At 41.5% G+C, this 26,350-nt stretch overlaps 1 protein-coding gene across 2 annotated transcripts in view; it reads left to right on the top strand.

The window, feature by feature from the left end:
• Window positions 1-23,153, top strand: part of LOC101277203 (protein-lysine methyltransferase METTL21E) — a 41,540-nt gene extending 18,387 nt beyond the window's left edge. Inside the window, exons 7-10 of one of the 2 annotated variants that reach the window (XM_033435074.2) lie at window positions 196-3,288; window positions 14,689-14,932; window positions 16,790-16,884; window positions 19,290-23,153. In XM_033435074.2, the coding sequence (XP_033290965.1) occupies window positions 196-599 (404 nt within the window). In that variant the 3' untranslated portion in view covers window positions 600-3,288; window positions 14,689-14,932; window positions 16,790-16,884; window positions 19,290-23,153. Of the gene's footprint in view, window positions 1-195; window positions 8,816-14,688; window positions 14,933-16,789; window positions 16,885-19,289 lie in introns of those variants that run through there. The other variant, XM_033435075.2, reaches the window with a different exon arrangement.
• The last annotated feature ends 3,197 nt before the right edge of the window (window positions 23,154-26,350 follow it).

The raw sequence follows: 26,350 nt of genomic DNA, 5'->3' as shown, positions 1-26,350 counted from the left end.
TCTAATTGTTTGTAAGGAGAGGCATAAAGGTGCCTTAGCATCCATTTTGAAGGGATTTCCCTCCTGTGTGTACTGACCAGTCCTTGACATGAGGTTAGCATTTGTGCAGAATTGTAAAGTGCATGGTGGCTTGAAACCTAATTGCTTTACCTTATCCCATGAAGGTTACTTTTCCTACTGTCCTTTGTTTCCCAGGTGCACACGTGACTGCCACAGATTTACCTGAGTTACTTGGAAACCTGCAATATAATATTTCCCAAAACACCAAAATGAAATGTAAGCATTTGCCTCAGGTTAAAGAGCTCTCCTGGGGTGTAGCTTTAGACAAGAACTTTCCCAAGGCTTCCAGCAACTTTGACTACATCCTGGCGGCCGATGTTGTCTATGCTCATCCATTTCTGGAAGAACTCCTCATTACTTTTGACCATCTGTGCAAAGAAACCACCGTCATCCTCTGGGTCATGAAATTCAGGTTGGAGAAGGAAAATAAATTTGTAGATAGATTTAAGGAGTTGTTTAACCTGGAGGAGATTTCCAGTTTCCCTAGCCTGAATATTAAGTTGTATAAAGCTATGAAGAAAAATTGGAGGAGTGCATGATATCCTCAGAGGAGGACTTGGAAAGGGAAGGCAATTTCTAGTGATTATTATTGCTTTAACAAAAAACCTGGATGATCTCATATAGCTGACTTTCCCAAGGGGACACACACACACACACACACACACACACACACACACACACACACACACGCACGTGCACGTGCACGTGCACGTGCACCTTGCCCCAGACAGGGATTTTCCCAGATATAGCACACAGGTGTATAGGATGGCAAAGCCATTCTGTGTGGTAATTGGTTAGGACAATGTCTGCTTTCCTTATCTTTCTATAGTACTATTTATAATTATTATCATCTTAATAAATGGTGCAATTATTGTTAATGTATAACTGTAGAATGATGGTTTTTAATAATAGTATGTCTAAAATGTTTTAAACATAAGCTTATGTGATTCTCTCTTTAGAAATAATGAAATGGACTATAGTGGGCTCTACAAATAAATCTGACTAGGCAGACAGAGAAGGTAATGGTCAATGTTAGATTATTGTGGCTTCATTAGTGCCAGCTTATTGGTGGTCTGTCTTCTCTGCTTGGCAGGGTGGGTCTCCAGCACACCCTCTGAAATCAGTCAAGCTGGTGGATTCGAGGTTACAGGCAAGGACATTTCACTCCAGTAAATGAAAAATGAATGGAAGAAAACATAAAATCAGTTGAGATTTTGGAGGAGCCATTGTTTTATTTTTAGGCCAAGTACAGTTATTCTGCATCACAGAAAGAGAAATAAATATAAAAACTTTTCGTGTGTATAAAAATACACATGAAAAGATTTCAGTCTCTAATCTCAAATAACCAGACATATGGCTGGTTTTAAAGTTTAAAGCTCTTCTGATAAACATATAGAGACCTAGATATTTGAAATCCTATGTGCTTTTTTTTTTTTCACAAGGACCTTAGAGATTAGAATAAAGTCTGAAGTAAGTAAAGTTAGTGCAAGAAGAGCAAAATATTAGGATTTTGTACCACATAAGAAGACTAGCGGTTGGTAACTCTTCCGGGTTCTCGGTGATGTTGGCTAGGCAGGCTCTGTGCCCTCGGGGTGGTCCTTGCCCAGCCCTTTCTGCTTTGCTGGAAGTTCTCAGTCTACTCAGGGTTGAACAGAGCTGAAAAGTTTATTTCCTAGGACTCTGACCTTAAGCCAGGATGCAAATGTACTCTCAGTGGGTTTTTTGGTATGCACGGTTCCTGGGGTCATCTCTCAATAATTACCAGTATTTATATGCCCCTTTATAGTTTTCACAGCCTGCTGTGTACATAAAGTCAACTAATCCTCACAACCATTCTAAGAGTCTATGTAATATCAGTATCCCCACTGCACAGGTAAAGGAGCCGAAGCCACCAGGGGTGGAGCCACACAGCTGCAGAGTGGCAGCGCTAGGCACTCAGGCCCAGGTCTGAGTCCAGAGCCCGTGTTTTTTTTTTTTTTTAACCATTGCTCTGCCTTTATGTATTTAAAACAGTAATTTTCCAACTCTTTTGTAAGTGAGTGAAGTCATTTCTTTCAAGTGAAATCAGTACCTGGAAAGGTAAGCAAATGCATCAGGAGAAGATGAGAATCTTTTTCTCTGGTGTCAGGGAGGCTCATTTAGAAGGTGACATTTAAGCAAAGCTGGAAGGAGGTGAGGGAAGCAGCAGTGCAGGTATCTGGGGAGGTGTGTCCCAGGCAGAAGGAACATCTCTGCCAGGACCTTAAAGCCGGAGCCCACCGGTCCTCAGGAGGAAACATCGGAGGCCAGTGAGCTCGGAGCAGGGCGAGCGGGGAGGCTAGGAAGCTTCAGTATCGGCGGCGGGACGGGGCCTTCGTGGCAGGCTGGGTTCTCCGGAAGCAGGCCAGGAGGCGGCATTTGATGTGCAGGCCATTTTTAGGGAGTGTCGTGGGGATCAAGACCTGTGGAAGGGGCAGAAGGAAGCGGGGCAAGGTGGAGCTGCCGTGCACGGCCTCAGCCGACCCACCCCCATGGGGCTGTGGACCTGGGGGCGGGGATGGGGGGCGCTGAGACTGCTGAGCCTTGATAACCCGTGTCGCACAGTCACTGGACGCAAGTGGCCCGGGAAGGCTGTGACCTTGGGCGAGGTGACTTACGCCGGGGGGTCGGGTGAGGCGATGCCCGCGGACGTTGACAGCCCAGGGCCGCCGGCCAGCAGCGCTGCCCGCGTGGAGGCGATGAGTCCTCCTGAGGGGTCTGAGCAGCACATCAGGGCAGCCGCAACCTCAAGGCCATTGCGAGGACCTTGGCTCTTCCTCCGGTGAAGCGGAGGATCGCGGGATGGTTTGGAGTGGAGGAGTGAAGCAGTTATCCCTCCGTGTAAGGACCACTCCGGCTGATGTTCCTAGGATACTACGCAGGGCGGAGGGACCAGCGGGGAGGCTGTGGTGGGGATGGCAGCCCGGGCCCCCGCGGGGACTGTGCCCGGAGGTGGCGAGAAGGGGTCATTTCTAGAAGAGTCTGGAAGCTAATGCCCACCGACCTTCTCTCCATGTTGAGTATGAGTGTGAGGCTGACTCGGGAGTGTTTGGTCCGAGCTGCTGGACATCACAGAACAAAGAACATCAGAGTCATCGGCAGAGAGGTCGTTTGCACAGCTCACGCGGGGAGCAGAAGAGTGAACAGGAGCTGGAACGAGGACTGAGCCCCCAGGTGGCCGCGCTGAGGTCAGACACAGCTAGACCCGAGGTATGTTTTCGAGGCTCTGCCCTCCTTCCCCCAAATTATATTCGGGTCTGTTGACTCTGAAAGAATTTACTGCCACTGTGGTTTTTGAGCTGGCCAGCAGAGTCTCAAGGTTCCGAGAAGCTGCCTCAGAGGCTTCTAGGAGGGTTTTAGGTGAAACAGCATGAATCTTGGGGTAACAAATGAAAAAAATGGCTCCTCTGCTAAAAAAAGTTTGTATATCACTACTAAGCTATTTTTAGTTAGACTAAAGTGTCCTTCTTTCAAAGACTGTGTTAGAACCAAGCCAGCCGTGTGGTTCTTAACAGTTCCTCTTTCTCCAGGTGTCAGTCTGTCAAACACAGTGCTCAACACCCATTGTTTTATTCTGTTTTATAGCATTCCCTTGCAAATTGGAGCACCCACCCACATACCCTGTGTCTCTCCTGCTTCACTCCATTCTGCGTGTTTGTCTACTTTTATCTTTGTGCTATCTTTTCTCCACACTTTTCTAGATTCAATTTTACAATAATTGAATTCCAAAAGATGTAATTTGAGTAGCTTTTTTCTATCTTACAGTTTTTTTTTTTTAATGGCTAGGAATTGATGTGTTAACTTTAACCCAAGAGAATTTACTGTGAATTTTGCCTTTGCTCCCCTTCCTTCCTCCCTCCTTCCCTCCCTCCCTCTCTCTCTCTCTTTCTTTCTTTCTGTCTTTCATTCTGACAGGTTAAACTATGCTACTGAAAACCTTAGTCTATTTCTTGCAGTAACTTTCTGGGTTTCTAATAGAGTAACAATACTGACTGTCAAGGTTTTAATAGAGGTTATCACAGAATCATTATTGCTTCACAGCAGACATACCAACTTGCTGGCAATACTCTGCAGCTTAAAATTTCTGTTATATGCATGTAAACACGAGAGTTTTTGTGCCCCAGGCCATATCCGCTGACTTTAGGAAACTAAATACTGTACTCAAATCTTCTGTCTTAGAATTTACTGATCTATCCTATTTCATTTGTACCAATTTTTGTCTACCAGAATGTTAAAACATTGGTTTTCATGCCAGATTAATATTTGGTTCTCTTTTTGGATAAAGAATCATGGCATTGGGTGACTTCCTAAGAGATTTGGAGCCATAGAATAAAGAAAGAAGATGAGGAAACATAACAGAATGGAATGTTCCTTTTTTTTTCCTTTAAATCCTCAGATTCCAGCAGCTTGGTGTTCTCTGTGAATGCCTGGTCTTTGTACACAGAGATCACGTCCAACTTGCTTTAAGCATTGCTGTTGGCATGAGAGCAGATAAGTAATTTCTGAATATCCTTTGGTAGTAAAACATATCCACTGGGTAGGATTTTGATACAAGAAAATATTTACATGTACTAATTTTGAAAACAATCTTGGGACCTTGGGCTCTAGAAATAAAAGGATTAAAGTCAAATTAAGTAGATCAGATAAGTAAGCTTAGTGATAAGTTTAGAAGAAAGTTAATTATACTGTGCCTCTTTTCTCAATTCCACTTTAACTTAATTTTCATGGAAATCTACACGTGAAGGAAGTAAAAAAATTGTCAAATATGTACATTTTTTCCACCAAATTATAAGGCAGTACTAAATAAGATTGGGAATGCAGCAGGTAAATCCTTTCACAAAACGTAGGGGATACGGGCAAAGCGAAATTGAAAAATCATAGATATTTGGTGGTGTGTTTGTGTGTGGACCTAATTCTTCATGTCTGCTTTATGGAGTCTGGAAATAGTTCACAAATGATTTCCACATCCAGGTTTTGGCATTTTTGAGTTTGTGATGTGAAATTAAGTCTAGAATATTTACCTGCAAGCCCAATTTCAGTATGTGCTCTGCTTCCAAGTTTCACACATAATCAAAGACAGTGTTCTGTATAATTGCATGGTTGTATTAATGGGACAGTTGTGTCTTAGGTGGCCTTAGGTAGCATCAATTAGTTCTGTGGTCATACTAACTCCTTTTACTAAGAGTTTCTGGCCTGGACATGAGTATTTACTCGGATTGCGTAATATGTTGTAGTTAGATTGCTGGGCACACACCATTGACTGCCTGTGCTATTGAACTAACCTTTGGCCTCTATCATCAACAGTGCTTATACTGGGAAAGCTTGAAGACAGGAGTTTTTCCTCTCACTTCTCTCAGTTTCTTTGTTTCTGAGGCAATTGTCTTTCCTTGAAATCCAATCAAGTTTTAGAATTGGCACTCAACCATCAAGGAATTTAAAAGCATCACTAAAAATGAAAACAGATGTCCAGGTCAATTTTTCGATAAATGGCATTAACAGAAAAAAAAAAATAGGAAAATATTGGCTATCTGCTGCTAATTACTAACACTTTAGCATACCAAAATGTATTGTTAGATTTTCTAAACAAAAGCACAAACTGACTAAAACTAAAATAAGGCATATAAAAGTACTTTAATGGCTAGGCATTATTTTATAATGCCACAAATACAGGACACAAGGCATCTGAAATTTTTTTATTTGGTAATGCTAGATTTTGTAGCTTAGGCTTTTGAAAATTTCCATATTTTCATTGTCCACAGTCTGTATGTCTATACTCTTCTTTGTTTTGATTTTAAATTATCAGTTACCCCTTACCTTCAGTGGATTGTGTGTGTGTGTGTGTGTGTGTGTGTGTGTGTGTGTGTGTGGTGATTTAATTTGGGTTTTCTTATCTGATGCCATGGTTTAATTTGGGTTTCTTATCTCTTTCTGTGTTTCCTTTGTTGGAAGAGTATAAATCATAATGGTAAAGGTTTTCTCTTTGTCCCAAACCATCATAAATAAGCCCAAAGAACAGGCCATAAAAATGTAAGAAATTCTTAGATTAACAAACATGAGTAACGTTTTTTACCCACCTGGTGTTCAGAGGTAAAAGTACAGTTTGCAACTAGTAAATTATTAACACTTTTCTACCAAGGATTTCCTTCTTCCTTAGGATCTCTGTGATTAATATGTCGTCAGTTTAAGAATGAGAAGGGTGTCAAACATGATAAACATATTTTATAATCATGTATTCAAAAGAGGAATAATTCTAATATGATTATAATTAGTTGGAATAATTATACAATTATTCTAATAAATATATATAATAAGAATGTGCAGCATTCTTGGGGTGGGGGGAGCAAAGTGCTAGAGCGGCTGGGAACAGATTTCATATTTTTTTGAAGGTAATTCAAGGAGACTTAAAGGCAATTATAAGAATGCAAAATAACTAATGTAAATACCTTTTACTTTCTTGATATTTTATTTTTCTTCTCTAGGTAGCCATCTAATGGCTGTCATTCATTCATTCAGTATTTACTGAAACCCCAAGCAGGGGCTGTAGACACACAGTGAACAAGGTGGATGGGGCAGTCCTCCTGGAGGCTTCAAGTTCAGTGCAAATGGGCAGATGCAGCAAAGTCAATGCATGGAGGGGGAGACAGACATGTTTTCAGTGCAGTGTCAGGTGTGGTGATAGGAGGGGAACTAATCCACAACCAGGGCGTCAGTGAAGACTTCCTGGAGAAATAACCTGTAGCTGGGAAAGGAGATGGAGACAGGGGCGCTTTCTGGGAAGCCGAGAGTAACCCCCTTGAACCACTCTCTGGAAAAATTGTAGCTTCTAATAATCCTTGCTGAAACAACTCCATTTACGGAATACTCACAGCTTTGGTCTCTGTTTTAGATATTTTACATAGAGCTCACTGAATACTTCTAATACCCTGGAGGTATTAGCCCATTTTACACATGAAGAAACTGAGGCTCAGTGGGGGTGAGCAGCTTCTCTGATGTGTGTCCGGTTGGGATGGGAACCTTGGTCTCTAAGGCACCAAAGCTTCTGCTCTTTTCGAGAACTGCCCTGTGTCCATTTTCCACTCTGAACCTTGCAATTTGACTTTTATTCTAGCTAATTCGGAGCAATTCACTAATTGCTCTGAATTTAGTGAATGCTGTCTTTATTTGTACAAATTAGCGTAAGTGGGATACTATTGCTATGTATCTGCATTGTGAACAGTAAATCACTAGGAGAATGAGTGTATAAGCAAAGATTTAAATAAAATTTTCTTTGCAAAAAAAAGAAATCGGACAAAGATTAATTTAAAGATATGTAGTGATCTTAAAACAGCTCAGGCCGAAGGAGGTGAAGGCAGAGGATTCCCTCAGGTGACTCCTCAGCGGGAAAGGCCAAGGGGGCGGGGCTGAACTTTAGAACTTCATCCGATCTGTCAGTGACGCGGCTGTTTACAGGGCTGTTCCTAGGGGGGAAGGCTCACTCTGCATCAGCACGGAGCTAAGCCGCGGGGTGAGGGGAGCATCCCAGTCCAGGAAACCACCTTTTCAGCAATCTTCCCAGGCGAAGGCAGAACTGACTCAGGCAGCGTGGCCTTCTGCAGCCCCAGCAGAGGGCACCGGGGCTGTGCCGGGGAGACTGGAAGGACACCAGAGTACTTGGCTAAGTGGAAACGGCCAAGGGCGTCCATCAGCCTGAGGTTTATCCGTTGACAGGCCCCGCTGTTCCGGGAGGGCGATACTGATACTGCTGAGTAAGCCTCACACCCTAGCGAGAGGCCTGGACCACTGACGGAGTGTTAGGCGATGCGGGCGGGGCCGGGCCGGTGCCTGCTGCCGTGACGCCAGCACAGGGCAGCTGTCAGGGGCTGTCCCTGAGGGCCCCGCTCAGAGGACCCTGGCCATTGCCGCTGGATGGCGATGCGAGCCAGACCACAGAATGTTCCAGAAAACAGAGAAGGATGTATGTAAACTTCCGGCGGGACTTGGCTACCCGGGGCAGTGACAACTTCCAGGGCGGGATGGTAGGGAGGAAACTCTATAGAGAGAAAACCTCAAGATTACTGAGGAAAAGGAATCGCAGGATAAGTTTCTCTCTTTCTTTATTACGTATATTCCTGTGTGCACTGACCAGCAGACACCGAAGCCCGCTGACCGACCTCTCTACTCAGCAAGTGCCTGAACGTGGAGTCTGATAGGTGCAAGAAGTGGAAGCCAGCATCTGAGGACATGTCAGCTCGAATGCCCATAAAATCCACTTCAGATAAAAAGCGTGCATTGATTCTATCTTTTGCTTCTACCAACTAGGTGAAAGGCTAGGGATTTGGATACCATTCCCTCAAAACTCGGGGAATTAAATCCGAGTCTGAAATTACCAAACATTGCCACTGGGAGGCCCCAGTGATCTGTAAAATGAACTTCCCTATCTGAATAAATAAGTGAAAATAAAAGAAATGATTTAAACAAGTGAATTGAATTATGAAAGATTATATGCAAATGGACCCAAAGCGGTAAGGGGTAAATACAGCACAGTAAAATGTGATAAATACGTGGTGCCGTCTGCCTTCATTAGGGATTGTTTAAATTCCACCCCCGCCTCAGCGCTGTGCACACGAAAGGAAATAAAGTCTCCCAGAAAAGGGAAAACAAGGGCTGGTTTCCAGTTATTTGAACACTATACGCGTGCTCCTGGCTGCATGTGTGTGTGTTTGTGTACGTGTGTGAGGGGGAGGGGAGGAGAGGAGAGGGAAGAGTATAAATATCTGGCCATATTTTCATTTCTTGTAATACAGTGGTTCTCAAACCTGAGCGTGGCTCAGAATCACCTGGAGAGCTTGGTAAACACATCTAGATGGGTCCCAACCCCAGAGTTTCTGATTCAGCAGATCTGGAGTGGGGCCTGAGAATGTGCATCGCTAACAGGTTCTCTGGCCTGGGGACCACACTTTGAGAACCGCTGTTGTCATACATGACACTTCAACCTTGAGTGTTAATCATTTGAAACGAGGGCATTTTGGCATATCAGGAAGATGCGCCCTTTCCCCTATTCTGTGTCCGATCATTCACATCTTAAAATGCACCCTCTTCCTCGAATGAACACTTTACCCCGTGGGACCTTCCATGAACCCCCTACATATATTCCCGTAGGCTCTATCCTTTCTAAGTTGTTGGGAAGACAACTTTATCAGCATGGTATGATACAGACTAACCTTTTTGCTTGCCCTTAATGTTCTTTTATGTTGATGTACCATTTATGTTCATTTTGAGTCTAGCTCATTAAGTGTGGTTATAAATAGTCTGTGAAGTGAAAAGGAAGTATGAAAAATTATATGGAGATTGTTTCACAGTCAAAGACTAAAGGGATATTTCTTGAAACTCTAGCTTGGGGACTCTGAATATAAAATGCTTGTAAGCTATTAAAGAACAGACAGTGACAATGTTTAATTTTATTGCTACAGTGTGTAATAGCTCCATATTCAAATGGGCTCTTAATTAAAATATGTGTAGATGCTCCTAGCACCAGAGATTTGGCTCCCAACTCTTGTATTGTCTTTTTAGAGGGAAAGTTCTCATATACACAAGAGTGACAGCATTTGGGGTAGGATTTGATGTGGTGCAAAGGAGTTTGTCAGGCCTGGGGTGCGGGAGTTGTTGGTTTCACCGCAGTAGGTAGGTATCTGGGCAAGCACCCCATTTGTCACCTACCTTCCCCACCTGCCCAATAAGCTAGAAGATGTTGGCATTGGTGAGATTTTTTTTTTTTTTTTTTGCCACTAGTGAAATATTCTGGCAATAGGGTGTAGCATTTTTTTCTCTTTTCAAATTTGTGATGAATTAGAGCCACATTCTTCCATGAAACTGGCCTTATCATACCTCCAACTAGATGATCTCTGTGAAGTAATTTGAAAAACTGGAATTCCTCATCATCACTGTAAAAAATAATTAAAAATAAAAGCAACTGGAATATTCTGAAAGTGGGGTTGGAGGGAAGCATTCCTTTTCTCTTTCCTAATACGAGTGCACAGGCATCGTGTTGATCTGCTGGCTCAGAGCGGTGGTTCTCAACCCTGGCTGGCACTCAGAACCCCTGTGAAACTTTAGAGAAAATACTGTTTCCCTGGCCCTGCCTTTACCCACTGGATTAGAACCTTCAGGGGTTGGTAGGGGTGCATTTTGGTACAGGAATCTGTACTTTTAAAAATCTCCCTACAAGATCCTGTTCATTAGCCGTTTTGGGAGAAGTACTGGTTTGGTGTAGGTGACGAATCCAGCTCAGGTTGTCCCTCTGTGGTTTTATTGCACTCCGTGGCTTGTGAGTTACTGAATCACTTACGAATTCCGAGTTTTCTCATTGCATGTAATTGCTAAATGGAGAATTTTCCACCTGAAAGCCCCCAACTGTATTGAAACCAACCCCAGATATATCCTAGGATACATTTTCTCTGGGGCTCAGCCAATACAGATTAATTAATTGTTGTGAGAAGAAAGAAAACATACTACCTCACCTCAGCACTGGAATATTAATTGATTAATCAAGAGAAATCGGAATATTACCATGTTCAACACAAACCACACCCTTTGCTCAACAAGCCACAAAAAACACCATTTTCCAAGAACCCAGGAAGTTCAGTGTCCTAGAACCGGGACTGTGCTGTCCACAAAGCAGTGGGCAGGTGTTACCTAGACAGGAAGACTCAACCGGGGGCTAGATGTGTCGAGAGAAGGGAAAAACAGTGACTCACAGGCCCCAAACAGTGACTCACAGACTCACCCAGGTTCTCAGTGCTTTCAGCAACATTTATTATTTCCACTTTTTGCGTCAATACGTTGGATGGAGGGAAAACACCAGACAACAATGCCTAACATCATAAGAAAATAACATGACATTAAAAGGCGTATAACGTATAAAGACTACATCAGATGTCTCTGTATTATTTCTTATTACTGCACGTGAATCCACAGTTACACCAAAAAAAGTTTTTAAGAAGAAATGTGTGTGCGTTCAGAGGTATTTATTTGTGTATGGATGAGGCATACAAAACTTTTTGTCCTTCCCTTTCCCCACCCACCTTCCTCTGTATGTGGATGTCTAGGATGCATGTGGAAAATCTTCAAACAGTGCAGTGCTTGGGGTGCAGGGGCAATGAAGGGCTGTGAATTGTCTGATATCACAGCTGCCCTCTATTGAAGAGTTTCTTTGAGCCACAGGGACTTCGCTAAGCTCCCTATATTCATTATCTCATTTAATTCTTACGAGGGTCTTGTACCTAAATAGTATTATCCCATTTTACAGATGAGGAAATGAAAGCTTAGTGAGGTTAAGATAGGTAACATAGGTCACAACAGGCTACAAATGGTGGAGTAGGATTTGAACTTAAGTCAAACGTTGAAGTCCATGCTTTCTTGGTTTTACCTACTACCCCATCTGTAAGGTGATGGGAATCATACCTACTGGCATCAAATCAAGTGTTTTTGTCTGACTGAGCTGCTTTAGAAGAAACTATTGACTCCAGAAATGATTCAGAATTCTCATGCCCCCCCAAAATATATATATTTTTAAAAAGAACTACCCAGCTATATAGACTATTAGGAACCTGGAATTTCAAGGTTAGGAGTCCAACCTCTTATTTAGTGTGAAATCATCTTCTGAAAATGCAGTATATTCTAATTATGAGAAAGTACTTTCTTATATGGAACTGAAATTTGCTTGCCTCTTAGATCTAACAAAAAATAAGCCTCTCTACACAAAACAAGGCTTTTCTATAAAGCTGCAATGAGAGAAGCATGAGACAGTCTGTCCTTTTCAAGCCAGACATTTCCAGTTCTTTTTCAATCATATGCCATTTGACATTACTTTGAGAATCTTGATTATATTCCTTGGACATACTCCAATTACTCAATATCTCCTCTTAAATTGTGGTCTTCCAGACTTGAGGCAGTGCTACGGAGGTGGTCTGACCTAGATGGAAAGCACTTTTTCTGAACATAATACTTTAACAATGGAATGGCAGGCAGTGGCTGTACTTCATAGATATGGAAGGAATCAAGAAATCTTGCTTCTAGGAATCTGACTTTAGACTTCAGGTCTACAGGAAATGCAGTAGTGAAATGCATTGCTGTACATGTCTGGGCCCACCCAGGGAGAGTATGGGATTTCCTGCGGAAATTCCTATCCGCCATAAACTCAAAGAATTATTTGCTTTGCAAGGTCAGAGTCCAATGTTTCCCTTTTGCTAACTGATGAAATTACTCAAGCCCATGCTAGGGTTGTGTAATAGGTAGGGAGTGGTCATCCACCTGAAGGAGATGGGAAATTATAAGTACCTACCTGAACTTGGCTCCTAGCTGAAGGGTCAAGAAGGAATGTGACTTCCTATCTGACGTTAGACATTTTTCCTATATATGTAGATTCATTTAGGGAATTTGAAAGCCACATTCAATATTTTCTTAAAACCATTTATGTTTTCTTCAGAAAGCTCAAGTTAAGTCACAGTAATAAACCTGCTTTGGAACTTTCCCTTTTAAAAGAAATCCTACTTACCATTCAATGCAACCTGATCATTTCAAAATAGCATCGAGCCAAAGACAGCCATTTTGACCACTAGAGTTGGCATATTTAGTCCACTTTTTATTTGAGTTGAATTTCCTAGGTCTGTTTATATTTTACTATGAAGACAGACATGAACCACAATATCGGTGTGAAAAAAATTATACTCTCACTTTAAAAATAGATTAAAAACACACAGGTATTCTCAATCTTTAGGGTTAGCGGAAGAACATTGTATTAATCTTAGGATGGCTCTACTCTATATATTGTTCAAGAACTCCAGAGGCTTGCTTGGTCTGGGAAAAGTGGGAAGAGTTTTTGGTCCAGGGCAGCTGATACTGTTACTACTTAAGTATACAGTGCTTTTTCACCATCTGTGGGGCTTTGCTTCTCCTGCTGGATTGTGGAAGTGACTGCTTCTCCTAGGGGGTCATAGAAGCCCTTGCCAGTGTTCCCAGGGGTCTGCGCTCTGTGTCTAGTTCTTTGTAGACACCACTCATAGCCATATTTCCATTGACAATGCAGCTTTAAAGCAGCACGTAGTGCCTCCCAATGTCATTGGGGAAAAGCTTTTATTTTCTAACTTCAATTCCTTCTAGAGAAATTATTTCTCTCAATAGATCATCTTACCGTACTATCTTGTTTTGAACTATTTCAAATCTTTTGTGGAAACAGGCCATACAAAATGAAACCTTAAATTTACCTAACGTTCTCACAATGCTAAGGTTTGTCAAATGGCCACTTAGATGAATAATCTTTAATAGACATAACTTTGCCCCTTTGTCTTGGTCAATATCTGCACCCATGGCATTTTGGTTTTTATTAGGAGAGGCTGTTGCTACATTGAATGACTGCCACACTTTTGGTTTTTCTTTCCTTTGATAGCAATTTAAAGATGAATTCTCCAGGTTTTAGTGCCTTATCATCTTGATGGTTTCCGGCTTTGTTACCGACTTGAGGAGAGTTCTGTTAGAATTCCTGTTTTTATTCACGGAAGAAATGCATACACTAATAAGCTGATTTGGAATTTTAATAGAGTAACAGTAATACAACCAGGCAGCTGTGATTAGATGTCAAGATATCTGTTGCATTGGGAGTCAGATCCTTAAAATGTTTTGTGCAGGGTTCAGGAAGACGAGGTGGTTTTCCCCTAACAAATCCTGTCAGGGCAGGACCCGGCTTGGAAGGCAGCATCCTCGGTCTTTCACTAGAGGGCGCTCTGCAGGCGGCTTAGTTTGGCCCATCTTTTTGTTTTCTTCCGTCTCTATATGAGAAGTCAGAAAAAAGCTCTTCTTAACGCCTCTGCAGGGGACTGGTCCCTAAGGCCTCCCATCAGCTGTCATGTCTGGGAAGACCAGAGGAGTCAGGGTCCTCCTCTGTAACCCAGGATGTGTCGCCCCCCAGCATTCCTGGGTGCTTTGATGGATCCAGAGATGCAACAAGGGAATGCTATGCATTGGGGTTAGTCAACTTGTCCAAAATAGCACAGAGGAATTAGAGGAGGATTACTTGATTTTTGCTGATCCCATTGGAAGTGTGTCCCAGCATTGTAACCAGGCTCCAGTTTCCCGGAGAGGTGATGTTGGTGGGCTGCAGAAAGAGAGGGCTGCCGTCATTTCATGCTAGGAGAGGGAACTGAATGCACAGAACTATGCTAGCCCTCCCCCCAACCCAAGCAAAGACCCTGGAGCAATGTTTTGGAATGTCACTTGGGATGTGTGACTGGAGAAGCGGGAAGGACCACCCCCTGATGGGCTCAGGGAGCTGCTCCGACCTGGGCAGCAAACAAGGTCATGAAACAGGCAATCAGAACAGGGCAGAAATGCCAAATCCAGGCTTCTCACCAGACCCCAGGAGTCCTGCAGGCCCCAAATTGGGTGGGAAGGCTGGCACCTCTGTGCACATGAGCTCCCTCCTCCTTGTCTCCCAGTATGTCCCCTGAGCAAACAGGCTCTGTGTGGAGTTGGACAGAGGAGGTCCCCTCTACTCAGGGGGAAGGGGGAGTGCTGGGCTTTTATAATTTCTAGAACATTCCAACACTTTGACCCCTCCTACCCCCTTCGATTTCACAGAAACTGGGAAACATCCCCAGCTTGGAGTCTGCAGTTTACCCCTTTCCACTGACATCATGTGAAGTCTGTCAGTCAGTCCTCGTGACACTCAGGGGGCCTTCTGAACCCCTCACCTGAGGGAATCTACCAGTTATTCACTGGATGGAAGTGGGCAGGTTTCTATCCCAAGCCCAGACCCAGGTCCACCAGGCTAAAAATGGAGAAAGAGCAGTGAACCTTTCATTTCCTGTGAAGGTTAATCGAGGTAAGTGGATAAAAAGTGCTGACACCATTGCTTACCAAGTTGTATTCAATAAACAGAGATGTTTGTGGTTATCATTGTTACTAATCTCACTCTATTGCAGCTTATTAATAAAAGGGTTTGGTGGCCTGGGAGTTGAAAAAAAAAGAAAAAAGCTCTTCTTGAATGTAAAGGCAAAATACAAAAGCTGGCACAATTCATATGGGATTTAAATTCACTCATGCTTCAGGTCATCTTTGGTATGTTTCAGATAGTAAACCAAAGGGGAAGTAGAACATGGCTTTGAGGAGGTAGAGTAGATTATGAATAGTCAATTCAATTAGCTATCTTGATAGGTGTTACCAAGTAATAGAGTAAGAAAAATGAAGCCTTCCCTGTGAGTATAAGTAAAACAATTCAGTCATTCATTTTATCTGGGTTACAAATGTGAGTCAACAGAAGTTAAAAATGAAGATTCTCTTTGCAAACAGGGGTTACCCACACTTATCCTTTCCTCAGTAAACTATGTAGTTAGAAAACAGGACAAGAATATAGGATTTAGCATGAGAACAGCTTGGATGAATTATAATGACTTTGAAAACCTTATTAAAATATTTTCTGACTTCCCTGTGTTTACATTTGTAACATAAATATTATTAAAACGTGTTTTACCCTTGATTCCCGGGGTTTGTAAGAGAAAAGAAAGAGGAAGAACAAAAAATAAAACCAATGGCTAGAACCAGCTAGGAAGTAGTAATAATTTTCCTGTGTCACTTTGATACAGAACAAAAACCAAATGAAATACCTTATTGTGCAAAACTATACTTAATTGGCTTATAATTAGAAGAAGCCAAAACCTTCTCCTTTTGGAGTTGAGTAAAAGTCCTACATAGTGGAGTACTTGCAAACTTCAGCATAAATTGAAACATTTACCTGGTTTTGAGTATTTAAAATGCCTGAGGGCAAGCTTGGGAAAATGTGATTTTCAGGTACATTTCGCAACAGGGAAGAGGCTATTTGCATAGCTATGTCCATCCATTTGTCTGCATATTTGAAAGCCTGTGCTCTGGGTGCCAAAGGCAAAATGAATAATGCCCAGGTCTGGGTCCCCAAGGCCTGGGCCAGAGGAGGACCGAGGGAGGGGCCACCCTGGCCCAGACGAGCCACTGCCGCTGTCTGTCTCATAATCATACGAAACATGGTTCACTTTTCTATCATTGTCCGTTGTTTCTGGACCTCGCACAGGTTTTTGAGCTCTAACTTTAATACAGAAACAAATGCGTGCTTTTCTCAGGGGAGGTAAAATTGAGATTGCATTTAAAATCAGGAATTTAGCAATGAATGAACATGGGGCTTTTTTCACTGAAATGCATTTTCATCCTTAATTCCAAACGTCGCCTTTGCTTCCTCATGCACCATAGGCACAGAAAACAAAAACTATACCTTTGCTAAACTGCAGTATTTTAAGATAATACTTTCCTTGATCTCTGTAAGGCTTGTCAGGATCAAAGTATTTCTTGCTGTTTTCTGGCACAGGTGGGAAACCTGCCATTGGCCTATGCCTTTAAGCATGTAATAGTTCAACACAGTGATGAAAATTTTGAATCTATGTTGAGAGCCCAGTGCCTCTTATTTGGAGTGAAAAATAGAGGTTCTAGTCTTCTTCTGATAAGCATTTCTTCAACCATTTCAGTACTGCGCTAGAACCTCTGAGTCATCTTCAAGTCTATTTTCTCTCTTAATTCGTAGATCGTTTAGTCATCAAGGCTTATCCGTTTTACCTCCTAAGTGTTGCCCTTGAAATAGCCATAAGCGGTCTTTTTGACTTTTTCTTCTACTCCAACCTATTTTCCACACTGTGTTGTTTTTTAAAAAAAACAGAATCTCTCTGCGAACATTCACTCATTCAAACTTCCAGAAGGACACCCAGGAAGTGAACAGGAACAAAGGGACACTGACCCAGCCAACCGAATTAGGTAAATGGTCCTCCAGCTGATCTGAGCTGCTAACTCCCCTACTTTACTCCTCTGTGGTACCCTGTGGCCTGTAGACTCAAGTCCAAACTTCTTTCTCGCTAGCACACAGGCCCTGGTCACCCACACTCCACCCCACATGCTTTCTTAGTCCCTACAACTTTTCTTCCCCTCTTTCCACCTTTTCTGCCTCCTTTTTTCTCTACCCTGTTCATTTTCCTTATGAACTGGACACTCAACCACTCTCTCTTCCCGAGGAGCCCCTTCTCTTCCGCCTGCCCCCTCAGCCTGGAACACTATCTTCCTTTTCCATCTTGGTTTCCTGCTCACCCTCCAAAGGCCCAGCTCAAATGTCCCTCCTCAATCACCTTCCCAGGGCTGGTAGCCCCCTTCCCCGGGACCCTCCTGATGTAACCGAGGAGAGCTATTCCCCACTGCTTTGTCATTCTTTGTTCTCATCTCCACCCTCTCAACTAAACTGAACTCTGACTGACACAGAGTCGATGCTTTTTATCTTTGTGCCCAAGTGCCTAGTGCAGGGGCTGACACATCCTAACTGTTGATAAATGTTTGTTGATTGAATAAATGAAAGAACGTCACCCTCTAGCTAGTGTTACACCTTTTTCATTTTGCTCCAGGCACTTTAATTCTGGGCTTTAGCCAAGAGCATCAGTTTGGCTGAATGGAATGAGCTCGGTTAATTGCTATAAAGTTTATTCCTTTACTAGCCTGTAAATGACCATCCAGGTATTTACCCATTCTTTCATTTCACAAATGCTGCGGAACATTTTCTATTGTCAGGTGTTTTGTCAGTGGATGAGAATAAAAGATGTCCAGGCCAGATACCTCATTAACTTCATCCTGGATTCCTCTGAGGAAGGCAAATGAAGACTAAGCAGAACAAATTTGTCTCCTACACATTTCTTCTGGCAGGTTCTTTTCTGGGCTAATCTTTCAATTCCAACAAAAGCTTGAGTGAGTTGAGGGCAAGACTAGTTGACATATTGATTTGGTTATAAATGGTCCTGAAAGGTCCCTCTTGGCTTTGGTTAATGTCTGGGCTCCGGCATCCCTGCAAGGCTGAATTATTTCTAGGTCAGCCATTTCTTCTTTGTTCTTTTCTCCAAGTGAATGCTTAAAAACTCAGATAAGAAGTGTTTTCTAGGTAACGCAAAGGTGGAAAGTGAATAGTTTTGGTTGAGTTTCAAATGTATTGTTCTTTTTAGGAGGACGGGAGGGCACTGACTTATTCGCTGGTGCTCTGGTTTATTTGTTATGTTGTTAATCAAATGCCCACTCCCTTTTCTGTTCCTCTCTTCTCAGCCTTCAGGAAAGTGCTGGCATCTGAGTTAAGTGGAAGGGGGGAGTGACTTTCATGAGGTGGCAGGATGCCAACATTCCTTTGCCTTCTGCTGTCTTATGAGTGGTGCCAAGTCATCTGGTGGCTACTTGTAGCCGAGGAAAGAGTTATTAATTACTCCCTGACAATTCGCTCAAGGATTTCTCAAACCATTGACTTAAAGTAGCTATGGTGAAGGTATTAGAATGACAAAACACAAGGGCACTTAGTGGAATGACTATTCTACAAAGGGAAAGTTTTGCACAGGTCTTCTTTTCCTTATTTTCACACCATCCCCCCTTGTGTCTCCTGAAAGGAGGGAGGATGAATGTACAGGGAAGCAAAGCTAAGACAAATGATGACGTCTCTTCCCAACCTCCGAGTGATCTTGTTGTACAGCGATGAGTATAAACAGTGTGGGCTCTGGGGTGGGAGAGAAAAATGCTGACAGAGCACTTGCTTTGACTGGATTTATAACATTATAGGAAGAAACTTCAAGCGACAGGGAGAGACGGGAAGAGGTGAGGTAATTTGGGGTGATGGCTGCTTAGTGGTCATAATTCAACAGCTTTGTTTGACCCACTCCGTGACCTGACCTTCCCCAGTACTCTTGTTGGACAGCCTCAGAGAATAAATTCCTCCTTCATCCACCTCGCAGGCCCGGCAGTGGTAGCAGGAACAGAGCACCTCCGCACAGAACTGATAAGTTCACTTCCAGGGGCGACAGGGTAATTTGTTCGGCCTGCTCACTCCATCACTGACCTTCCTGTTCCACTGCTGTCTAGGGTACCAGTTAGTGCTAATTGCTGCCGATAGTGGTGAAAGATTCTGTGACAAGTGTCTGCTAAGAAGAGGGCTAAGACCCCTAACTCATTTCATGTAGAGTATTCCCATGAGAGGAGGTACTTTGGGATAAGATAGCAAGAAGGCTGAGCTGGGAGAAAGAAGTCTTTACCAAGAGTGCAGTGCTTTTCAACAGACCTGTCTTATTTTCATCCACTAACAGATACTGAAAATCACATGTTAATTAATTTTCCCACAAAGAGGAATTTTACTACTTCTTTTCCAGATCTTGCTTTGATGTGGGAAGACCCAAAAGCATCCCCAAAGTAAGAGTCAACTAGTCATGTCTGGAGTAAAAATTCATTGCTCCAGCTCCGCCTAGCAAAGCAGCAGGAGCTCTTTATGCCCAGGGAGATAAATTTTTAACAGACTTGCTATAATGTGTCAAAGTTTCCTGAATAAAGTTGAGTGAGTAAGCATCGCTTTTAAAATCTTTCAATTTGATGGACAAGAAAATATCAGTGTAGCAAAGTAGGTCTCCTTATATCATTGCAATTAGCCACATTATTGCAAGTGGAAAAATACTCTCAAAAGGGGATTGGTGGCCCTGGTGTAATATTTTTAAATGAATGTAAAAAGAGCTGCTTTGTATTAGCCAGGAGAAAGTTGAGAGTTTTCTGATTTGACCGTTACACCGCTGAAAAGGGCAGTTCGTTTCATATATATATTTTAGCCAGAACTAGCTTTAACAATTGCCAACTGCCAGTTATAAATAGCTCTCCTCTTTGAAACAAAGCTTCATCTTTCAAACTGCTACTATCTTAAGCAAAGAAAAAAAAATATCATGAACTTCTTTCGACACATACCAGCTGTTCCAGATGTTATGATTACACATGTGGACCACGTTCTGAACTAAAAATACATACAGGAGATTGACTTCGAACCTTTTTAGTAAAGCAACATCATAAATTATCTTGGTTACCCCTTAGTTATGTTCTAGAAGTGTTTGTAAGTGGTTTGTAAGGGGAGGAATAACTTCAGGCTCATTTTGTCCCCCCCATGAAACCTACTATGATTAATACTAAATTTCACTAATAAAATTATAGCCTTATAAGATTATGACATTAGAGCCTAGTCCAGACTTTGTTTTACTTACAGTGAAAAATAATAAAAGATCCTATTGCTCTCTATTTGTAAAAAAAAAAAAAAAGAAAGAAAGAAAATAACTAAATTGAATAACAGATGTTTTTAAATGTAGGACTGGAAAGAGTTTGATTTGAGAAGTTAGAAGACTTTGGGGGATTTTTCTGGGAAGATGTGGGTGTTTTCAGAGGCTACAGGATCAAACAGTTCCGAATCTGGTCACCAGATGGCCTTATGAGACCAGAGCTTTGTGTGTGGACACTGGTGGTGATGGTAAAGTAGTGGTGGCAGTGACAGCAGTTTCAGGGTAGATTGGGGGTCAGGAAAAAAGGATGCAACTGCCCAGCTTTCATTTTTTTGTTGTTGTTTGTTTTTTTGTTTTGTTTTGTTTTGTTGCATCTGCTCAAACAGTTCTCCATCTCAAGCATCAATCGGTATGTGGTATTTTGGAAATGGAACTCAGATGATATTTTCTTGTTCAAAACTCTCCAATGGCTTCCCAGCACTGGTGACATAAACTCCGGATTCCTTACCCTGGTTTACAGAGCCCTGCATAATATGGCCCATGTCTACTTCCCTGACCTTGTCTTAGACCATCGTACCCTAATGTGGCTGCATTCTAGACACACTAGCCTTTGTGATTTTTGAAAGAGCAAAGCCTGCTCCCTAAAAGCCTTTGCATTCATTGTCGCATTTGCCTGGATGCTTTGATTCGTCTTTTCAAATGGCTTGTCCTCTCTTATCCTTCAGATCTCAGCTCAGTGTTACTATAGCGTAAGTCCATTCAGATCTAAAGTATTAACCCAACTACTTCCCAGTGCATCACTTTAGTTTAATTCTCTGACTAAGCCTTAATCATTATCTATTTCCTTCCTTCCTCCCCTTTTGCTTCCTATGTATCTATCTATCAATCAATTATCTAATAAATGCTCCATCTAGTGTCAGATCCTCCCCACTGGAATGCAAACCCCATGGGAGCAGGCGCTTTGTATCATTCATTGTCATTTATCGCATCACTAGAACAGTGGTCGTTCTTGTATAGAGAATGAATGAATGAATGTTTGAGGTATTTATAAGTTAGGCATTTATAGCCCGAGGAGTACTAGTATTTGGATAATTCTTTATAGCAAGGTTTGCCATAACTGATTTAACTTTCAGTTTTTTCATCTACTTTTTTGTTTTTTTCATCAGATGTTCACTGAGCACCAACAAGTAGCAGGCATTGTGGTAGGTACTAGAGAGAATCCAGAGCCGAGCACTGGTAACAGAAGTGATGTTTTTAGAGCTGAGTCTCTATGCTAAGGGCTATGGACATATGACCTCATTTAACACTTGCAGCAATACTCCGAAACAGGAATTAGTCCCTAATTCCATTTTACAGACTAGGAAACTGAATTTAGTTAGGTAATTTACCCAAGATAACATGCCTATTCAGTTGTGGAACTGGGACTCAAAGCTGGTAGAAAACAGTTCTTCCTGAAGGAGTCAGCAAGGAAGACAAACAACGGGCTTCGGCTCCAAGCAGGCCAGGTGATAGAAGTATCAGACAGTGACTACAGCACAATTAAATGCATAAGTTATCAAAATGAGAACAAGACTATCAGAGTAGCCCAGATGTATCTGACAGAGAACAAAATAGAATTTCTAGAAATTAAAAAAAAAAAGATTTTGAAATAAAATTCTCAGAGGGTAAGATAAAGTCCAGATAGAGCTACAGTTTTAGTGAACAGATGAAGAGAGAATTAGTGAACTGGAAGATTGATCTAAAAAAAATTGTCAAGAATACAGTACAGAAAGATTGAGATAGAAATATAACAAAGAGAAGTTTAGAGATGTGGACAATAGAATTAGAAGGTCCAACATATTTCTAGTAGAAGTTCCAGAGTGAAAGAAGAGAAGGAGGGGAAAGCGAAATACTGGAAGACTTAGTGACTGAAACTTTGAAAAAATTGATTATAGGCATATGTCTTCAGATTAGGAAATTCAGTGTATCCTGAGTTGAATAAATAAGCCCACACCTAAACACATCCTGATGAAACTTCAAAACACCGAAGGCACACAGATCTTAAAAGCAACCAGAGAAAAAGATATAGCTCAGCTACAAAAGAATAACTGTTAAACTAACATAAAACTTATCGTCAGCAAAAATAGATGCTAGAATGTAATGGAATAATATTTTCAAAGTGCCAAGGGAAAGCAATAGTTAGTAAAAATTCTATACTCAGTTAAACTATATCTCAAGAGGCAGGGCAAAATAAAGAGGTTTAGAGATAAAGAAAGCCTGAGTAGTTTTCCACCAACAAAACTCCTGATTAAAAACATCAGTATAAATTTACTTTGGGAAAAAGAAGATTGAACCCAGAAGAAAGGCATGAGATGTAAGAAAGAACGGCAATCATGTGGGTAAGTAGGAGGAGGACAAGAAAAATAGCCATGAATTTGAAGGGTGGTAAAGTCAGGATGCATAGTTGTGTAAGATGGGAAGGGGGTGTCTGAACTTAAATTATTCTAAGATCATCTAAGGTTAGATATACTGATTATCTTTGGACCTTAATTATGCATTTGATTATGCTAAGGTAAATCCTGAAATTTCAGGGTGATTGTCCTTGTAGTGATGACTCAGCAATCCAGGTTTCTTCCAGTCTGGGACACCACTGCCTTTAGCCACGTGTCGTTCAACTGGTGGTTGAATGACAGGATTTGCTGCTTAACTGAATATGGGGGTTGAAGGAGGGGGAAGTGGAATGGAAAGTGATGAAAGCCCAGGTGGACAGGGATGCTATGGATGGTGAGAATGAAAAGGAGAGAGGAGGGAGTTTGGGCTGAGGGGAGGGTGGTGAGTTCCAATGGGCTCTCTTGAGTTGAAAGCGCGTTTCCAGTAGGAGGCTGAACTTCAGCTCCCTGTGCTTGTTTCCTGTGAGTAATATTCTGGAGCATCTGGCGTTCCATATATACTGGTTCAATAATGACGTTGCTGCAGATTCACCCGTGTTTAATAGATATTTGTTCGTGGAAATGCTACTTGATCAGTCAGATATTATTTAGTGGACTTATGTTGAGGCAGCTAATTTTAGAATGCACTATTTACTATTAATTGATTAGAGCACTTCAGTAGTAATAGCCTTTCCTTTCAAGTGGATTATAGAAGTATCTATCGATTCCCTAAAGGTGATCTATATCTTGGATCAGACATAATAATAATAGCCACTTGAGAGCTTCTGAACTCTTGCACATATGTTCTCTATGGTGACCTTCACAGCCATGCCAGCAGGTAGATAGGGTACGATTTTATTATTGTACCCACTTTGCAGATGAGGAAATTGAAGATCAAGTCACATGATTGTATTCTCCTGTTGGTTTTACAATTCAGCTTTTGCAGGGTAGACAGGTTGACATGAAAGAATAACCATGTTCTGTTTTTCTTCGGTGCTTAATGCAGAGTGCTTTGTTCCTGTCTTATCTCATCCTGGGCTTGTTGTTTTAAGGTCTCTCTTTCTATGGTGAAGTTTTGAGCTGGGAGCCCTTGGATAGGCTACATGTGTGCAGATATTTTTGTGCTTGTTTTCTGTTAACTCTTTTTCTATGCTTTTTAACTTACTTTCTGCCATCCAGGGAGCCTTTCTGTTCTGTCATGGGTGAAAAATACAAAATACAATTCCCAAGTGGATTCTGTTCTTTGGGTTGAACTTTGACGAGCGTGTGCAATTTTCTGGGGAGCGCGTCCACAGCTTTCATCGGTTCTTGGAAGAATCCAGAACCTAGCAACATTAAGAACCACTGTACAGAGGGGAGGGGATAGTAGTAGAAAAAATGTTTCAAGAAATTATTAGATTTCTCTTTTGCATTTCTACTCTTCCTTTGTGGTTCTCCATTTTTCTCTGTAGAGACCCTGAGGTCAGTTAAGGAGCGATTTATGACTTGGTGAAAGAGCAGAAGGAGGAGACGTTTCCACTGTTTTATTCTTTTTGTTCGGGAGCAAATACCTGGGTACTAAGTTTTTCTATGGTCTACCAAAGGGATAATGCCCCTAATATGCCTACTATTTTTTAAATTAAAGTATAGTTGATTTATAATATTGTTAGTTTCAGTTGCACAGCACAGTGATTTAGTATTTTTGCAGATTATACTCCATTAAAAGTTATTACAAGATAACAGCTATAATTCCCTGTGCTGTACAATATATCCTTATTGATTATCTAATTTATTTATTAAAATTTTTTTAAAATTTACAAATATTTATTGAATAGCCATAACAGACAAAGAATAGTGGCTAAGAGGATTAAGCCCAGAATGAAAGAATGCTTGTGGAAAAGGAAAAAGACGTCAAGAGTTATTTCTAAATTAACCTCCTCAGAGCAAGAAGATGTGAGAGGAGTGATCACTGCTTGGGAAGATAACAAAAATTATAAGAAGGGAGAAGGCAGAACTACTATACTACCATTGCTTGCCTGGAAAGATCAGAACAGACCTCACAGGTGAGAAGATAGTAAGATTATTTATTTATTTATTTATTTAACATCTTTATTGGAGTATAATTGCTTTACAATGGTGTGTTAGTTTCTGCTTTATAACAAAGTGAATCAGCTATACATATAAGTATATCCCCATATCTCCTCCCTCTTGCGTCTCCCTCCTACCCTCCCTATCCCACCCCTCTAGGTGGTCACAAAAGCACCGAGGTGATCTCCCTGTGCTATGCGGCTGCTTCCCACTAGCTATCTGTTTTACATTTGGTAGTGTATATATGTCCATGCCACTCCCTCACTTCGTCCCAGCTTACCCTTCCCCCTCCCTGTGTCCTCAAGTCCATTCTCTACGTCTGCATCTTTATTCCTGTCCTGCCCCTAGGTTCTTCAGAACCTTTTTCTTTTCTTTTTTTTTTTTTTAGATTCCATATATATGTGTTAGCATACGGTATTTGTTCTTCTCTTTCTGACTTACTTCACTCTGTATGACAGTCTCTAGGTCCATCCACCTCGCTACAAATAACTCAATTTCGTTTCTTTTTATGGCTGAGTAATATTCCATTGTATATATGTGCCACATCTTCTTTATCCATTCATCTGTTGATGGACACTTAGGTCGCTTCCATGTCCTGGCTATTGTAAATAGAGCTGCAGTGAACACTGTGGTACATGACTCTTTTTGAATTATGGTTTTCTCAGGGTATATGCCCAGTAGTGGGAATGCTGTGTCGTATGGTAGTTCTATTTTTAGTGTTTTGAGGAAACTCCATACTGTTCTCCATAGTGGCTGTATCAATTTACATTCCCACCAACAGTGCAAGAGGGTACCCTTTTCTCTACACCCTCTCCAGCATTCATTGTTTGTAGATTTTTTGATGATGGCCATTCTGACCGGTGTGAGGTGATACTTCATTGTAGTTTTGAACTGCATTTCTCTAATGATTAGTGATGTTGAGCATCCTTTCATGTGCTTGTTGGCAATCTGTATATCTTCTCTGGAGAAATATCTATTTAGGTCTTCTGCCCATTTTTGGATCGGAGTTTTGTTTCTTTGATATTGAGCTGCATGAGCTGCTTGTATATTTTGGAGATTAATCCTTTGTCAGTTGCTTCATTTGCAAATATTTTCTCCCATTCTGAGGGTTTTTTTTTGTATTGTTTATGGTTTCCTTTGCTGTGCAAAAGCTTTGAAGTTTCACTAGGTCGCATTTGTTTATTTTTGTTTTTATTTCCATTTCTCTAGGAGGTGGGTCAAGAAGGATCTTGCTGTCATTTATGTCATAGAGTGTCATGCTTATGTTTTCCTCTAAGAGTTTTATAATTTTGGCCTTACATTTAGGTCTTTAATCCATTTTGACTTTATCTTTGTGTATGGTGTTAGGGAGTGTTCTAATTTCATTCTTTTACATGTAGCTGTCCAGCTTTCCCAGCACCACTTATTGAAGAGGCTGTCTTTTCTCCATTGTATATTCTTGCCTCCTTTATCAAAGATAAGGTGACCATATGTGCCTGGGTTTATCTCTGGGCTTTCTATCCTGTTCCATTGATCTATATTTCTGTTTTTGTGCCAGTACCATACTGTCTTGATTACTGTAGCTTTGTAGTATAGTCTGAAGTCAGGGAGCCTGATTCCTCCTGCTCTGTTTTTCTTTCTCAAGATTGCTTTGGCTTTTTGGGGTCTTTTGTGTTTCCATACAAATTGTGAATTTTTTTGTTCTAGTTCTGTGAAAATTCCATT

Source organism: Orcinus orca, chromosome 18 (assembly GCF_937001465.1).
Source record: "Orcinus orca chromosome 18, mOrcOrc1.1, whole genome shotgun sequence".
NCBI classification, from domain to species: domain Eukaryota; kingdom Metazoa; phylum Chordata; class Mammalia; order Artiodactyla; family Delphinidae; genus Orcinus; species Orcinus orca.
This window is presented reverse-complemented; position numbering and strand designations above follow the sequence as displayed.